This window comes from Mastigoproctus giganteus, chromosome 12, assembly GCF_048544385.1.
Source record: "Mastigoproctus giganteus isolate SK-2022 chromosome 12, ASM4854438v1, whole genome shotgun sequence".
Classification (NCBI taxonomy): Eukaryota; Metazoa; Arthropoda; class Arachnida; order Uropygi; family Thelyphonidae; genus Mastigoproctus; species Mastigoproctus giganteus.
Window position 1 is genome coordinate 168,489,698 of NC_143586.1, and position 18,979 is coordinate 168,508,676.

The 18,979-nt window shown below is 37.0% G+C and overlaps 1 protein-coding gene across 2 annotated transcripts in view; it reads left to right on the plus strand.

Moving 5' to 3' along the window:
* LOC150077582 (serine/threonine-protein phosphatase 1 regulatory subunit 10-like) overlaps positions 1 to 18,979 on the plus strand; it is a 540,490-nt gene that overhangs the window by 141,499 nt on the left and 380,012 nt on the right. Inside the window, exon 3 of one of the 2 annotated variants that reach the window (XM_090385982.1) lies at positions 12,470 to 12,586. In XM_090385982.1, the coding sequence (XP_090242108.1) occupies positions 12,566 to 12,586 (21 nt within the window). In that variant the 5' untranslated portion in view covers positions 12,470 to 12,565. The remainder of the gene's footprint in view (positions 1 to 12,469; positions 12,587 to 18,979) is intronic. The other variant, XM_090385983.1, reaches the window with a different exon arrangement.

An 18,979-nucleotide genomic window follows, 5' to 3' on the forward strand; every position in this document is an offset into this window, starting at 1 on the left:
TTAATGAATTGTCTGTGTTTCAGGCCCCTCGATTATATTAAATTTACTAGTCTAATAATACAAGATGTGACATGTTCAACTTTTAACACATTTTTACATAATACTTGTTGATGTATAATACAATGAATTGTAATTAAATTATAATCAGGATAATTTTCTCAAGTTTTATCCTGAATTATCTTTAACGCTCTAACATTTTTACATGTCAAACGTGATGCTCCGTCAGTTGTTACGCTTAACATTTTGTTCCATTGTAAATTATATCTTGTGAAGCATTTTTCACAGCGAAGAATGGAACGAAGCATGGAAAGAACTACACAGCGAAGAATGGAACGAATTATATTGGGAATCAGACTGTTAGATAAGAAGAGAAACACATGGATTAGGCAGCAAACTCAAGTAAAGGACATTCTTATCAAAACTAAAGAACTAAAATGGTCTTGGGCAGGACACATAGCTCGAAGACATGATGACAGATGGACTAAGAAAATAACAGAATGGTACCCAAGAGGAGCTAGAAGAAAACCCGGAAGACAAAGGCGGAGATGGATAGATGAAATTCATGAGTTTTTGAGTAGTAAATGGATGGCCAGTGCTCAAAACAGAAGGAACTGGAAAGTTGCTGGTGAGGCCTTCATCCTGCAGTGGATTGAAAATGGCTGATGATGATGATGAAGCATTTTTCAAATATATCAGCTCCCGTTGTTTGGTCTTTAAGAGATTCCATTGAAAGAAGCTCGTCAGTAATTTCAAAATTAGAGGTACATCCACGTATGAAAATTAATAACTGTGCAGTATTCTTTTGGTTGTTACTTTCGTTGAGAGCTATCGAGTACCATGTTATGGATTCTAATAGTGATAATAATTGCTCATTCAAATTTGTATCGAAACATTCAATTCTTCTTACTACGGTTTGCCGAGATAAACTTATATTCTCAAATTTGTGTTTAATGTCAGGATATATAATTCCACAAGCTTCAGTCATACATTCTTTAATATAGTCTCCATCAGAAAAAAGCTTGTTGCTTTTTGCAATTATATGAGATATAACAAAACTTCCCTCTACAGTAGCTTATTGTTCCTTAGTTAGCTGCGTTATTTGGTTTTTTTTTTTTTTTTAAGGAGCATTAGCAACTAAGGCCATATTGCTCTTTGAATATGCGGTGGTTATTTCCTGACCTTTCTGTTCCTCCATGTTTGGTGGTGATGGGCTCAAACCCCGGTCTAATCAAGAAGCAGTATGCTACGCACTGCTGCTCCTTCCCACCTGGCTATGGAGGCTCCTAGTCAGCTGCGTAAACACATTTTGTTGTCTAGATAAATTTTGAATCACTCCACAGCAGTTTTCTTTCTCGCTTCCGGAGTTAAATTGGCACCATATTCAGAATGTTTAGTAGTGAAATGTCTTTTAATATTGTACTCTTTCAAAACTGAAACACTCTCCCGACAGATGAGACAAATAGGCTTGTTATTTATGTTAGCAAAAAAAATTTCGTGTTCCACTCTTCACTGACGACACGATGCTCTTGTTGAATTTTTCGGTTTTTATTCATTTTTAAAAGGGCGTAAATATTATTTTTATCGCTACTGGCACCAAGATGATAACCGAAGATAACACAAAAGTAACCGCAGGATGACCGTCAGAGAAAACAGATTGGAACTGCGGCCGGTCAGCAGTCCTGTCCTATTATTCTGCCACCGCAGTAAAGCCGTTGTCGTCATCACCTGTTGTCTGTTACCGTAGTTTCGTGCGGTTAGTTTATAATCACAAATTGTACCGTTATAAAAGCGCCCGTTGGCTCGCTCTGGTTCGCGCACAATTTCAAATTCTATCTCAATTTGAACAATACAGAGATGATAAAAAATTTACAGGTCGACAAATTCTATAATATATTACATGTACAAATTTATTTTTCAAAAAGGCATTGCAAAAGGCATAAAATAAGTAAATTTTTTTGAAAATAAAATTAAAGCTCACGGGCCGCACAAAAATGTGCGGCGGGGCGCAGTTTGCCCGGGCTTTCTTTAAACGGTAATCTCTTAAAACTATGGCTGAATCTTCTGCACATCAAATAGATATTGAAGAATTTAAAAGTTCAGATGGATGTCTCCAGAAAATTAAGACTCGTCATGGTCTACCTTTCAAAAAAAGTGTGGCAAAAGTGCAGTCGAGGAAGGGAAAGAAAATCATTTAAAAAATGTTTTTATTGATATGCAACCACAAAGACATCTTCAGTGCTGATGAAACTGCACGGATGCGCTAGAGGTTTGGTCAAGCCAAAAGAGTTTTTGAAGTTAGTGTAGAATTAAGAGTTTTGAGTGTAGGGTTAGAATAATTTGTATTGAGTGTAGGGTTAGAATAATTTGTATATGGGTTGAATGCTAGTTGGAAAGCTAGAAGAGGGCGAGGATACTGAAGGCTGGGGGGGGGGTGAGAGACAGAAGTATAGGATTGATAGAGTAATGGCTCCAAAATCAGTGAGGTAGGCCATGCCCCACTAGATAAAGAACGAGGGTGGCAGACAATCTCCTCCCTCCATGCCAAAGGGAGGGGGGGTTAAAATGGGCAGGTCTAGACTAGAGTGCTCTCCACGGATCGCCAGTATGGCGTTTGGCAGCAAGCTGCAAATTGACAAATCTGGTGGTTCCAGACGTGGAAGATCAGACCCCGACACGAGGTCAGCGAAAACACAGCAGGAAGCTGAAGAGCTGCAGATCTCAGTCACGGCAGTGAGTATTGTGCAATTGGTCAGGTCCAAAAATTTCCATACATGGGACAGGGTCCAGGGCATGGTTACTCATTCTAATGGGTTGCGTCAAGATCAGTGGTGCAGTATTTAGTGAGACACTGGCCCCATCCAGGTTCAATTTAATGACTTCAAACTGGATGACACACAAGTTTTTCTGCCCTAGGAAGGAGTCTAGTTCCAACGGTGTCATTAGATGCCATTACTGGGTTCCAGAGGAATTTTCAGTCTTTCAGTTTAGTAGTTGCATGGGCTTTGGAGTTTGGCGATATTATCCAGTTTGAATTATGGTCAGCATAGTCTAGAATTGCTTGGATCTCCTGTGCTGTCTCTTCATGTTGATGGGGTTGCCACTCGTAGGACTATGTTGAGAAATGGTTCTTTGCTTGGTGAAGAGTCCTGGGCAAAAGTGGAGAAGGCACGATAATGTTCATTTTTCTAATAGGTGTCTTTCTTGTCCTTGCGGAAGATAATGGATTGGGGTAATTAAGATGCGTCTAAAGGCCTCTTAGTGTGGACACTTGTACATCAAATGATCCCATTTTTCCTGAAACCCACATTTTTTAAAAAAAATTTTTTATGAATACCCTAAACATAAGAGGTAGTACCTATAGTACTTAGTATCGTGCATGTGTTTGAGGTTGAGAAGATGAAAGAATATATTTGTTGATATTAGACTCCAACTTCTGTAGACTAATTTTCAGGAAATATATATGAAGGAAGGTTGTTTCAGAAAATGGCAGTTGAATGAATAAACAAGGAAGATGAAAAGTTAGTTCTGTGAGTTTGAAGTTGGACAGTAAATGGATGGTGGTTGTTGGTGGCACGCGTTCAGACTGTTTTGAGAGAGAGAGAGAGAGAGCGAGCAGGAATTATAAAGCCAATTCAGAAGAACAGTGCCCGTGGAAGTATCTGTAGAAAAGGCATGCAGCAGAAACAGTGTCTGAGACAGAGTGGAGAGACTCTGTTAGAGATAGTCATTAATTAGCCTAACTGCAATTCTGAATGGAATTAAGAAGCCTGAGAGAGGTTTTGGGCGATCTGCTGCAGATGTGGGAACAATATTCCATGGTGGGGTGGATTTGTGATTTGTACAGAGTGAATAGCTGTTTGGAAGAGAAGTAATGCCGAGATAAAAAGAGAAAACCAAGTTTTTTAGATACAGAGGAAGCAATATTTGTAATGTGTTTGTGCCAAGAGAGATTAGAAGTCAAGATAATCCCCAGAAGAGATACAGCAGACTCTCAATTAACTGGGCCACTTAAACTCCAAATAAAAAAAATAAATAATAAAAAAAAAATCAACCAGAAATCATAAAATTCAAGTAATAACTAGAATAGATGTAAACAGATGTTTTGCAAGTCGTAAAAAGTGACAAGAAGAAACTTAAGTCATCGTTGGGAGATTATCTTGCAACCACCCCTCTTCCAGCAGTTTAAAAAAAAAAAAAAAAATCAAATAAGTACAATTTTTGTTTGGTTATGTCAGGGATGTCGGAATTTTTTTTTTTTTTTTTTTGTTTAGAAATTGCGAAAATGATGGGCAAATGCAAGAGTTGTGCTTTCAGTTAAGCAAAAACTAGAAATTATTAAAAAGTTTGAAAACGGTGCATCTGTTAAATCTCTAAAGAACCATTATAATGCTGGTGAGTGAACCATGCGCAACATTGTTAAAAATAGAGGTAAGCTATTAGATTCAAAAATGACATTGTAAAAATTAAATGCATGTCCAATACGCACTACTTGTGCATTGGACTCGCAAGTAATGTGGTAAGTTTTTTTTTTTTTTTTTTTTTATCTATCGCCATATTTTTTACGTAGGTTGCTGAACATTTTTCGATGCAGTAAGTCCCTGACTTATGTAGCTTCGGACTTATGTTACGTTATTTATATATATTTTTTTATATGACTGAAGATTTCAGTGAAGGAGACACACATTTCACCATAATAACCTAAAAACCCACAGAATTCCAGCTATTGGTATTATCGCAGTTGCAATAAGATCGAGTTTACTACCAATTTATAATGGCGCCTCCGTAGCCAGGTGGGAAGGAGCAGCAGTGCGTAGCACACGCTTCTTGATTAGACCGGGGTTCAAGCCTGTCACCACCAAATACAGAGGATGCGGAAAGGTCAGGGAATGACCACCGCATATCCCCGGAGCAATATGGCCTTAGTTGCTAATGCTCCTGAAAACCAAATAACAAACAAACAAACAAACCAATTTATAATAGATTACGCTAACAGAAAAGCCCAATAACCCGGAAAGTGCAAATTGTTTTTATTGTTTTATGGCACTGACCTCCGGAAATGTGCTTTAGTAAAATGTGAGCTCGCGTGTGGGGTGTAATAGTGAGTTTTTGCCTTGATCCTGTGAAGTTCTTTTCAGAAAATTTAATTTTGACTGTTATCATGGTGCTGACTAAGAATAAGTGACAGCGCTACTAGTAAATCTATCAAGAAAAGGAAAACGATCGTTTTGGATTAGAAAATTATAATTATAAGGATGTATGAAAATGGCCAAATATTAACAAGTGTTGCACGGAATTCAGATTTGTCAGTGGCAATGGTTAACACAATAATAAATTAGAAAGACAGAATACAAGAAGCGGTGAAGCGATCGGCACCAATGAAATTAACTATAATAAACAAGGCTATGAAATACAAATCAGTTTCTATTGTATAATAACATGCGTTTTTTCTTCCTTTTAATGATTTCTTTTCTTATGTGCTACTCTGGCTGCTTAACAGCTGTCTCCAGATAGTTTTTAATTGAACTAATTAAAATTAATACATAACTATTTTTCTTCATACTTCGGAGGATATTGTGGTTTTTGTAGTTTTGGCATATCAAGGATAGAGTAGCAATATTTTATGAGTCATTTACGAGCTAGTTACATAAAATACGACTTAAGTAAGAAGTCCTGGAACAAACTCTTACATATGTTGAGGACTTGCTGTATTTTTGGATTAACCGGGCAATCGATTATCTGGGAACTTTTTTTTTTTACCATCTATCCCGGAAAATTGAGTCTACTGTATATCATTTTGCCTAGAAATTGGAGTGTCATCAAAGATAAGCATAGGAACAGAAGAATTGTTTTTGCAAGATATAAGACCGGACTGAGTTTTAGAAGGATTGAAATCAACTAGTTGTTTTTGCCCCACTGGAGGATTATCTGGAGATTGACAATTTAAGGAATTGGTAGCAGATATTCAAGAAGTTAAAGCTGATTGAGCAGGGAGAGGTTTCTCAAACTGGAAAGTGGAATGCAATGTGCTATCATCAGCAAAACTATGGATAGGATTTATGGTCAATGGAAGGTCATTAATATAAAAGAGGAAAAGAGTGGGGGGAAAGAACTGAACCTTGGGGTACACCAGCATTAGTGGAGAAGTTTGAAGACAGCCACAAGCAGTCAGAGAGAAAACTGAATAACCAGTTACAATAGTCGGCAAACCATAAGATGGAATCTTGTTTTGACGACCTTTATGCTAAATACGATTGAAAGCCTTTGATTTGTCAAGAGCAACTGCTTGTGTTTCACCGAAATCTTCCATTGAATTTGCGCATAAATGGGTAATATAAGCCAGAATATCACTAGTGAATCAACACTGACAGAATCCATACTGGTGATCTCTGATCACATGGGAGGTTTCTAGATAGTTTAAGGGTTGGCAGTTAATTGATTTCTCCATTACTTTAGAAAGAGTAGAAGTAATTTGAATGGGATGATAATTGAATGGAAAGGATTTGTTACTCTTTTTAGGAACTGGTTGGATATGAGCAAATTTCCATGCAGAAGGAAAAACACCTTTGGAAAGTGAAAAACAGTGGCAAAAAACAGGAGTGAGTGCAGGTTTTGAGAACAAGTGGAGAAAGACCATCAGGACCTGGAACTTTCTTAGTATCAAGATTTGTCAAAATCACAGGAGGCATTGAATGGAGTGTGCTGGGAATAGTTGGAGGTGTTTTACCAAGATCATTAATACATGAGTTGGAAGAAAAATGGAATGCTAGCAGATCAACTTTATACTTGGCTGAAGTGACAAAGAACCATCTGGTTTTGACAGAGATGGGAGTGGAGATGGGCAAAAGTTGTGGCCAATAGCTTTGGCAAGAGACCAGAATGCTCGGCTACCATTAGGGCAAGAAGCAAGTTTTCTACTCTTAGCCTGTTCAAACTCTAGTTTGGACTGATTAATAACTGCTTTACAATTGTTGCGAGCTTTGGTGTAGGCAGAAAATGAAACTGAAGAATTGGAAACAAGTCAATTATGATATGCAACATTCTTCTCTTGAACAGCCTTAGCACATTTATTGAAAAACCAATGTTTAGATAAAGGACGAGATTTTAAAGTGGAGTGTGGAATAAAGGATTCCATTCTTCCTACTAGAATAATTTCACTGACACTATCTGAGCAAACATTGAAATCAGAAGTTTTGAAACAGTAATCTGACCAAGGAAAAGAAGAAAAAAATCTCACAGAACATCCCATTTTGCATTCTTGTAATGACAAACAACATGAGGTTAGGAATAGTTAGGAGATAAAGGCTCCATTGGAGAAGAGACAATCATCAAGTTGTGATCTGATGTGCTCACTTCAACCGTATACAGTTGTGTTCCTAGAAACCCTTGTGCAATGTAAAATCGTGCAATATAAACAACAGGCCCTATGGGAAAAATAGGGTTAGGTGCCGACCACCCAAGATTGAACACACATTTGTAACCAAAACATTACCAAACACAATAAATAATCGTAATAAAATACGTATCTTATTACGACTATTATGTAATAAAATATTGCTAATGCTTTTGCTTCTATCGTAAGCAAACTTGTTTTTTGTTTGATTTTCTATCCAAACAGATGACAGCCGTTCCATCTCTTCCAATTCTTTGTGTCTTAAAGTAATGGATTTTAATTACACTTTGAATTGTTCCTGCTATGAAAGTTTTTTTTCTCTGCATTGCCTCATTTAGGTCTGTAGCACGTGCAATATCACATGGTCTTTCATTTTGCTCAAAGCGTTTCACAATTTCATATTTTTTCTCTATCGACAGAGGCGGACTGGCCATAAGCCTTTTCCCCTGTGGCCGTTATGATTTTGGCCATAAACCATAGTATGAGGCCACTATAAATTTTCCCGGGTAAGAATTTTTGACCCAGTCCGCCTCTGTTTATCAATATTGCTTTTCTTTTTCTCTCTGAATCTGCAGTATCTTAACCAGGATGCTTCCTTTTCACACCTTTTAAGTATTTTACTCATTTTTAGGGAATAAAGCACAATTACAAACAAGGAGGCACGCTTGATACACATAAACAAAGCTGCGCGCGCGTGTAGCAACTGAATAAACAACACCGTAAAGGCAGAGATACACTATTAACACCTCACATTTTACTAAAGCACATTTCTGTGTGGTTACTACCATAAAACAATAAAAACAATTTCCAGTTGCGTTTCTGCTAGTGGAATCTGTTATAAACTGGTAGTAAACTTGATCTAATTGCATTTGCAATTATACCGATAGCTGGAATTGTGTTGGTTTTTATATTATTATGGTGAAATGTGTTTCCCCTTCACTGATATAAAACACATAAATACATTTTCAGAATCTTCTCTTTATTCCTATCGTGATGCGTTCGACTGCCATTTGTTGTAAACACAAAGGTGAATCGTGCATAAGCGAATTCGGTTTGTATCATATAAGATATCGTTCCACTATTTATAAATCATATATGATCGAATTCGTGTAGCGAAAACATGTGTTATACGAGGACTGACTGTACTTAGAAGGGTGTTTTTGAGAAAAAGATCAAGCATGTTGGCTGTATGGTTAAGATTGTCCGGTATTCTGGTAGGTAAATGAACAATCTGTGCGAGGCCATTAGTAATTGCAAAAACATCAGCATCTTCTAGTCACACAGATCAGCTGGGTCTGTCTGACTAGAAAACAGAAGCCAGCTGAAGTTGTGAACATTAAAATCACCAAGGAAAAAAATTACCTCACTGTTAGGAAAGTTGGATTGGAGAAAGTCAATTTGTAAAGAGACAACAAATGAATTTGACAGAATGAGGTAGAGTGATTTTAAACAAGAGGAGATTCCAAATTACCAAATCTCTGACAGGGAATGTCGGAGTGGACATAAGTGCAAGTACTACCTTTGAGGCGAAAGGAATCATACAGCGAATAATTTGGATAACTGAGATTCTGTCAGAAAAAGTATATGCAGTTTGGCAGACTAAGTGGAAATGGACATCATTGAGATTATAACTGAGACAACGTATATTTGCAAAATGAACTGGGAAGTGTTCGGGAGGTTTAGATCTTTTCGCAGATAAATATGCTCTTTTAGTTTGACAATTCATGGTGTATTCAATAGTAAGAAAACGTGTCTTGGGGGACATGCTGTATGAACTGATGAAATTTTTGGATATGGTGTAGACGTGAGAATATACCCAGATCCTTGATGTAACGTGGCCTCGCCAATGCCGCCGCCGCCGCCGCCGCCTCCTCCTCCGCGCGTGCACACACACACCCCATTCGGACTCCTCCAGTCACCATCTGGCAGAGAAGAGTAGAGGCAGCAAGATTATACATTAGCTGATCTGGAAGACTCCTAGAGTTATGAATAGGTGTGGTGTACTAACTAGCGGCCAGCATGCGAACACAGTTTGGAGCTATACCCTTGAAATGTAAGGAAGTTTGGATGTCACCATGGTGTTTATCTTAATCCCAAAAGACATCAAGAATACTGCATGATGCAAGAGATGCACGAGGGTTTACCGGAACTTAGCTCTGCAGACTAAACATGGGTTCCACCACTTCAAGCCTACAGTAAGCAAAGTGGTGGTATTGCACCGGTTGATGAGTTATCTACCACCTAGTATTGCCTGGTAACACATTAAGTGGATCCCTCAGCGTGTTATGGGCACCACACCTCGACTCCTGCTTACATTGCTTCATACGTGGGTGGTCAGCAACAGTGTGCTTGCATCGCACATGGGGATTATACCCAGGATTACTAACAGTCCCAGCATCGTGAAGGTGCAAGCAGGGGATTTTGCTGTCACAGACCATGCGGACTTCACTGAAATTGGATCCACTTGACTTGATTGTTACCTGAATATCAGTTCCACCAGCATTTTAGACTCCCAGGTAGCAACCAAAGCTTGTCTGGCATATCTGAGAGAATGTCTGCAAGACCCTCAAGGACCAATTGCAGAGTGGGTTATCCGTTATGTGAAAGGCAGCCAGTTTTGCTCTATTGGAGCCATGTCTCCGTCAGGAGAAACGTGGTTTGAAGGCCCGGAGAGAACCAGGTTGGGCATTTAGGATACACTTTTTTTTTTTTTTTTTTTTTCCCAATATCCGGAATAAATTTGCATGTTATAGTGCCCTTCATGGACTCAGGCTCACCTATGTTGCCAAATTTAAGTTAGATGAATGATAAATTCATTTTCCTCAGCCTTCCTGTTAAGTGGATTCACTGTGAAGCCTAGGATTGTGTCCGTTTTTCTCTTGAAGAGTTGGTGGATAAGGCCAGTACGTAGAATTTCCAAGTCTAAAGGGAAGCATACACTGGCCAGGATCTGCAGGGCATGCATAAAGACTGTACGGCATGCTCTGGTCATGATAGAGCATGTATGGTTTCAATTTTACGTCTGTTAATAACCATCCTGTTTTGGAGAACCATGCCCCGGAGGCATAGGTGATGGCGGGGATGAAGACTGCCATATACGAGGGGGTGTCAAAGAGTTAGTACCCTGACCTAGATTAAACATCAGTAGGAAGATGCCATTTTTAATAGAATTGTCTACATATTCAATAACTAATATGTGAAATGTCATTCCCATCGGTGATCACACACCAGAGGTCGAGCCCACAATCTGAGGAAGGACTGATTGACAAGGTGGAGTATCAAGCAGTGATCATATTCCAGCATTTCCAGAGCAAGAAAGCTCAGCAAATTGACGAAGAAATGAAAGCTGTGTATGGATAGAATTGTCTATCCTATGATACTGTAAAAATGGAAACTGGAGTTACAGTGCAGTTGTACAAGTGTCTTTAATGAGCCAAGAGAAGGAAGGCCATCAACATCTACAGACAGTGAGATTGTTGCAAAGCTTGAGCAGCTGAGTGACAGCTGTGCGACAATTCATTTCATTGCAAATGCAGTGGGTATTAGTTATGGGTCTGCCCATAGCATTTTACATGATCATCTGCACATGTCTAAGGCCTCGGCATGATCAGTTCCAAGATTGCTGGTAATTTGCAGAAGCAATTTTGAATTAAATGTTCTCGCCAACTGTTGGATTGTTGTAATGCAGATGTTGAGAACTGTTTTGTTCAGTTGGTGACAAATGATGAATGCTGGGTGTACCAGTATGTTGAAATGAAACCATTGTGTGGACACCGCTTTGATTAATCTCGGGAAGCCATCAGTGAAGTGGAATCGTGGTTTCAGGCAAAAAGTGCAGACGATCAAGGCATTAAACAACTGATCCATAGATGGGAGAAATGTGTTACTATACATGGAGAGTACATGGAAAAGGATTAAAGTTCCTGTGAAGTTTACCTTTCTAGACTTATTATTTCTAGGTAAAGGTATGAACCTTTTGATACTCCCTTGTAGAAGAGTGCCATGGTGAGGGGCCCCAGTGCTGCTGGGCACCCTGGCCACAAGGGCGGCATAGTTAGTAATTTTCTTTTGAATATGGATCAAATGTGGCAGGAAGGATAGATTTTTATCTAGGACTACTCCTAGATATTTCAGTTGTGAATGCAGTGTGATGGTAGTACTGTATCATTATTTGTGGTGGTCTCCTTTCTTGTAGCATGCCTTTCAGCAACACCAAACAGGCCTTGGCAGGTAAGATGCTTAGCTGGTTGTGGAAGGACAAATTCTGCAATTTTTATCCAGAGCATGGTTTGCATGGATTTCTAGGAGTGCCCTAGAGTTTGCCGAGAGCATAAGGATCAAATCATCTGCGTAAGCCTGTGATGGAAGCTTGTCATCTTCCATATTTAAGAAGTCATCCAACACATAATTCCACAGCAAGGGCCCAATACCGAGCCCTGCGGACATCCTCGTTAAGGTTTTGACCGTGATATATATATGTTTGCTAGATAAGATTCGTTATAAACAAAAACTTTGACTTAACTTTTCTGAAGAGGTGCAAAGTCTGCAAAACAGGATCTTTCTCAAGCAGTCATAATCAATTGATATGTAACACAGTTCAGTCAGAAATCCAGAGACAAAAAGAATTCTAGGTAAATTTGTGTTTGAAGCCATACAGTACTGGTAAATAGTCATGGCTGTATTTCAATTTTGTGAAATAGTATGCAAAGTAGACCTTAAAGCAGCTCTTGCTTTTTCTGAAAAGTCTGATCCTCCTGCTTTGCCTGAACACTGACTTTTTGAAAGTCAAAAGTTGGTAGTATGTATTTGAGCCATTAACATAAGCTTTTCTTGACTTGATGTTAGGCTGACTTTCTACAATTTTAATATTTCTAACTCTTCTGGTTGCCACTTGCAGGCAATGTATGTTTCCTTCTCCAAGGGAATGTCTTGTTGATTGTTTGTAACAGAAGGTTTTAGCTTTCTATATTAAATTAAATACTTAAATCATATTAAATATATTGAATACACATGCAATGTTTAAACTGTCCTCTGTTTGTATTTCTATAACCATTTTGTATTTTTATCCCTTTTTTTCAGACTTCTAAAGCAGAAGAAAGATATCTGAAGGGTTAAAAAAGTAAATCCTTGGTGAAGAATGATCAATTTAAAGTATTAATTTTGGAAAGATTTGGCATGGTAAACAGTGCTGAAATTGTGAGATTTATTTGTATATTTTATGCTTATTGATATACTTTTTTTTTTATGCTACTGTCAGATTGAAACATAATCGTTGATAATGTTGTTCTAGTTGTGTACAGTATTCATAATTTGCAGAAAACTGTTGGTTGAAAACTCTCTCAGCCCACTTTAATTTTTAGTCTGCATTTCACTTTTAGGTTCAAATGATGAAGAGATACAGAAGATATATCTCAATAGATACAAATCTAGTTCACCATTTTAGTTATATATAAATTGCTGAATGCAGTGGATACTAGTTACTGTGACCTTCCCACCTTACTGTATTATTCTATTTTGGCAACAAAAAATACTTTTTATGTTTTTTTTTTTTTTTTTGCTTGTCTGTCAAATGCAAACCTATTATATCAGTTGCTGTCAGTCCTGACATTATGTTTGGATCATTAGAATTATTATTAAAACTGCATAACATGTTTAACTGCCTTGTTGCGCAGGTTATCTCGATCAAAATATTTGAAATGGGAGCACTTTGCCTGGGTAATGTTTAGGATCTGTTTGTGTCTAATAGGTTGACAATAATCCATCACAAAATTCAATTCGTGATTGTTCTATACATATGGTTATTTACCAGTCTTATCCTGTGACATGTAACTGCTGATGAGTGTAATTATTGGCTTTTCCCATGTATAGTGGACTTCTATAAATTCATTTTCCATTTTATTTAACTTTTAATCAAGTTAAACTTTATCTGTAAGTAGGTTGACGTTTCTTGTAAACATGACCCTGTGTTTACAATATTTTGTCTCATCAATTCAACAAGTTTTTCCCCATATTGTTTTATTATAGTTAAGTTTCAACATAACAAACAACAGAGCAGTGAATATTTAGTTAAACAAAATCATTTCCAACCCACTATCAATTTGTTATTTATCTTTATGTAAAAAATCTTTCCTTTTAAAGGGTATTATTGTAATAAAAAGAGCAGTTCAACACAAGACGACCAGATGCCAGTGGGCAAAGTGAGGACAATGAGGTTTAAAAACCTAAAGACAAAAAAAAAGAGAAAAGAACTTTTATTTTAGGTAATATTTGGCCTAAAAATAAAAGAAATATAAAGATTGTAGATAAATTATAAAACTCAAATTATGGTTTAACACTTGAACTGCTGACTAACAAAAATACCTGAAACTGCTATTTCCAGTCATTTTGACAACTGTGCATAAAATAGACTTAAGTTGTGTTTTCAATGTTTTCTGAGCATTGATATAAAGTAACTGGCAACAGTACATAGCGTTGTGCTTATGAAAATCCACATAAAAGTAATATTTCTGATAGCAAAATTGTGAACAAAACTTTTGTCTAGGAAATAAACTGAAGTTTAAAAATTAATTTGCAAAATTTAAACAAATAGTGTTTTCATCAGTTCTTGTACACTTCACATACCTACTTTTTATACACAGTGCATATTTCTGTAGTGTTGTTTGCCTTGTAGCACTTAATCTGGCATTGATGCCTTTTGGATAGGTTTGACATGGCTGTTATTGTTACTGGTTTTGGGCTTTCTGTGAATCTGTATATTCTTTTCTGAGTTCTTCAGCTAGATTCAATATAAAAATCTCTTCTTGTCATAACTTTCCCTGTCACTTTAATATTATAAAAATATTTTTATATTTTATATTTATATTTTTAAACTCTAACAGGCTCCCTGTTGGAGTTTGATAAACTTCTGGCACTCCCCTCAATGAACAATTCATCTGTGAATGTAGATGCAAAGTACTCGTTCAGTTTGTCGGCTGCCTGGGCATGATTGTTGGCGGTCGACCCATCTATGTTAGGTGGTCCAATGTGAAGAGTTCTTTGCTGTTTTTCTTTGCATCCTCTGCCAAGGATGTCTCTTAATCTGCCTTTGCCTGCCTTGTTTGTGACTTGATTGTGGACTGGTTTATGTTTGCCATAGGCGTCTGTGTCACCTGATACTTTATATGCATTCCATACATTTTTCTTCTCTGCTACGGGCCTCATTAATTCATCTGACATCCATTTAGGCCTAAACCTTGAACAATATTTCTTAGTTGGAATGAAAAGCCTAGTAGCCTCCAAAATTAAGTCCCTGAAGGCTTCCCATTTAGAATTCAATGTTGGTAACATCATCAGTTGATTCCACTGTACAGAATTTAAAACTGTCTGAGACCCCTGTAGTCACCTTTATGAAAGCAAAAGCTCTTCCCTTTAGCCTTGATGGTTGTTACATCCTTAAGTAATTTCCACATCAGTACATTGTGATCACTGTCACCAAGTGGTTCATTTATTGTTGAAGCTAAACATAAAATTCTGTTTATTATTATTTGTTAATTGTTGAAGCTAAACATAAAAAAGGCTCCTTGGATGGATACAATTAACTAATTATATTAAGGAAGGCAGCAAAAGAGGTACGCAAACCTTTGGCCATGTTTATGAGCGCATCCTTGGTTTCAGGGACGTTCCCTATGGGCTGGAGATGTGTAAATGTATCCGAAATTCACAAAGGGGAGGGGCATCAAAGGGTGACATGGTAATTACAGGCCTGTTAGCTTCACTTCTGTTGCAGATAAATTTAATGGAGTCATTGGTTGATCAAGTAATGCAGGATCATCTAGACAGGAATGCCTTTATAATGCAGCTACATCATGGATTATATAAGGGACAGTCTTGTCTGACCAATCTGATTGGATACCATGCCATAACAAAGGAACTGGATGCAAAAAATAATTCTGACTTCATACCTTAAATTTCAGAAAAACTCTTGATACTATTGCACATAAAAGATTGCTATACAACTAGGGAGCACTACGACATTAAGGGCAAGTTACTGCTATAGAATGATGTCCATGTTGGAATCGCCGCAGTTTTCCCAAACATCACATTAGCTTATCAGTTATCACGATAGATAAAGGGATGGTTAAGTGGGAGAATTGATGCCTTCATCAATGAGTATTGCTCTTTTTGGATTAATGTTATCAGTGGAATCTCTCAGATTTCAGTTCTGTGCCCAGCATGGCATCCACAGAAAATTTTCTGGGGGGGGGGGACAAAGCTTGGAGACAAATAATTACATCAATAAACTTATTTAATTAAACAAGTAGATTATAGAATACAGAATTGCATCAATAGAAAAACACATACATATTGTATTTAAATTTACAATATAAAGGAAACAAGAATTAATATGTATATATATATAGATAGATAGATAGATAATAATAATTTCAATAATCACTGATAATAATCACAATAATCATAATAATTTCAATAATCTTATAAGAATTGAATTCTCCATCTATCGTTTGCAAACCTATTGATGACATTTTCAATAAATTTCTTCTTTACCACTTCCTCTTCTAGTTTCTTCCTGTGCACACTAATCATACATAAACCTGATAAGCAAGTTTCTGAGATAGTGGACACCTTAACCATGTTTTCGCACGTCTCAAGGTGCTGAAACTTCTTTCAATGGTACAGGTAATGTCATACCAATAGTTATTGCCGAATTAATAGAAGGGAAATAGTCGCAATGTTCCAAAACGTCTGGTAAAGTTTGGGGAATATCAGTCGATGAACCAAAAACAGGAACACGTGTTTTATTGCTGCAATAGATGAAACATGTTCCATGGTTACCCCGTAATAAAATTTTAAGGCAACCTGTAATAAAATTTTTAAGGCAGACAACGCATCCCATGGTCGAGGGTGTAATGTTACATGTCTCGATCACTTTTACGATTATAATTTGTGGAATTTTTTACTCGATCCCAGGAAGGGGCAAGTGCTCCGTTTCTACCCCCTCTGCAGACAATAACAGGAAATGCCCAGCTATTTCCTGTTATTATTAATGATATTGATGAGGGGAACAAAAGAGGTTCAGGAAAGGCTTCATGCAGTGCCTGGAGACTAAGCACCTAGAAGGAGATCTACAAGAAAAATCGTGAACTAGCTATCTATGTGAACTTGCTTTTGTTGAATATTTTTTAACCATTTGTGTAAAACATCAACCCCCTGTACTTTGTAATATAAAACTGTCGGCTTTTTCTTTGTACCATTATTTGTTGTAACACAAGTATGAAGTGCATTCAAAATCATAACATTTTTATTTGTTTTGGCTTGATAATTTGCCAGAGCAGTCATCAAGTTTGAAAACCGAAGTGGAATCTAATCCTGCCTTATTTCTTATGGATATTGATAATCGGAACTGTGAATGAGAGCATGATTCACAGTTCCGATTATAGTAGTATTTCTTTGGACTAATTTCTTGGCCAATTCAAAACTGGTAAAGAAGTTATCAGTTTCAACCAAGATTCAAAAATAGTTCCATTAGTTTTAAGATGACATATTCAGTAAGTGGTTGGCTAGCTAGATGCATATCACCTTTTCTCAAATAAAGAAAACCATTCAGTAGATAGATATTTTGAAGTTGGCTGCCAACCAAAACTTTATTTCAAATTTGTCTGATTTTTTTTGGCTGCATACTTGGTGAATCAGCATCTAGTTTAAATGGAAATAACTATTTATCTATTGCAATGTTTGTTTCAGGTATATAGTAAGCTCTATAGTTGGAAATAAATTTGTACCATATTTCTGAATCTGAACCAATTTATCATTTCCTAGATGTTCCTTTTTTGAAGAACATGTTTTGAATATTATGAACTGCTTAATTTCACAAAACTTGTTACGTGACGTATAATGAAAAAAATTGAGGCCCCACCATGCTGTTGACCACAAACTATCTAGTTCTAAATTTCTAGCACCTTTAGCTCTGCAAGCTAAAAATGCAGCAATAAAAAGCATCAAGTTCTTGAGTGGATTGTAGACCAATTATTATCCTTCAGTTGTCTTTGTGCTTAGATTTCAATTGCAGTTCTGTATGTGTTTTATCATTGAAGTTTCTACAAATAAACAAAACACACTTACCACAGAATAACCTAGAGCCAACTCATTATGCAATGTTATTGCATAATGAGTTGGCTCTGGGTTATTGTGAATTATGTTTCTTTTGTAGTGCATGTCAGCTGAAGGATCAGCAGTTTTTATAACTTCCGATATGTGCCCAGATTTTGACTTATGCTTATAGTTTTTTGGTGGATAGTACATGGCAGTTATTTTGCCATGTATTGTCATCTACACAGGCATGGTCAACTCGGTGACGAAAACTCAGCGACAAAAATTATTTTGAAAAGAAAATTATGTACATGTTTTCATTTAGGGTTATTATAAATTTATTAACGGAAATTTGTTAAGTCAAATATAGTAGTGCAATATGTTATTTATTAAGAACACATGTTTATTAGAAGAGAATTTGTTTTAGTTAAGTACAGTAATACCCTGACTTACGCGAACTCGGAGTTACGTGGTTCTTGATTTTTTTCGTTTGGTGTATATCTAAAATTAGCTTACCAGTGATTTGGAAGTCAAATCATAAAGCTTGGGTGACAGCTTCCATTTTTGAGGACTGGTTTGGTCACCACTTCATACCCGAAGTCGAATGTTATTGCAAGTCTAAACAGATTCCATTTAAAGTGATGCTTCTTATTGACAATGCACCCGGTCACCCTCCTGCCACCCTAATTAATTTCGACCCACATGTGAAAGTTGTGTTTTTGCCTCCAAACACAACCAGCTTGCTTCAACCGATGGACCAGGGAGTCATCAAAACATTCAAGGCTTACTACACGAGGCGTTCGTTTGCACGTCTGAATGAAGCTATGAGACAAAATAGTGAGATATCTGTTAAAGACTTTTGGAAACAATTCAATGTTTTAGATGCCGTAAGAATCATTGAAGAATCTTGGGATGAAATTCACAAAAAAACATTGAATGGCATCTGGAAGAAACTTTGTCCATTTTTTTTTTCAAAAACGAGACGAAAACAACGCCAGAAACTGATCATGTCGCTCATGTGATAGAAGTTAATCTTGCCAGGCAATTGGATTTGGAAGTCAATGGTGATGATGTCAATGAGCTGTTGGATTCACATAGTCAGGAGCTGACAATGAATGAGCTCATAGAGATGCGTGAGCAAAACGCCACTGAAGTATCCGACACTCCAGACCCAGTTCCACCAGAAAAGCACATGACAATTGCAAGTTTGACAGAAGATCTCAGCTCAATTGAAAAGGGCTTAAAAATTTTAGAACACAGACTTCAACGAAGAATGCGTTATAGCTACAAAGCAAGGAATAAAAAAATTATTAGCTTGCTACGAAGAAATTCTGCGTGAAAAAAGGTGCTGTGTCGTCAGACGAATTTGTTAGATTTTATGAAGTCATCGACATCGAAATAACTTTTTTACGTAACTCGTTTATTTTTTTAATACATATTTTGTATTAATATGTATAAATAACTGCAATTTTATTAAATATTTTTCTTCTAAACTAGTGTTTT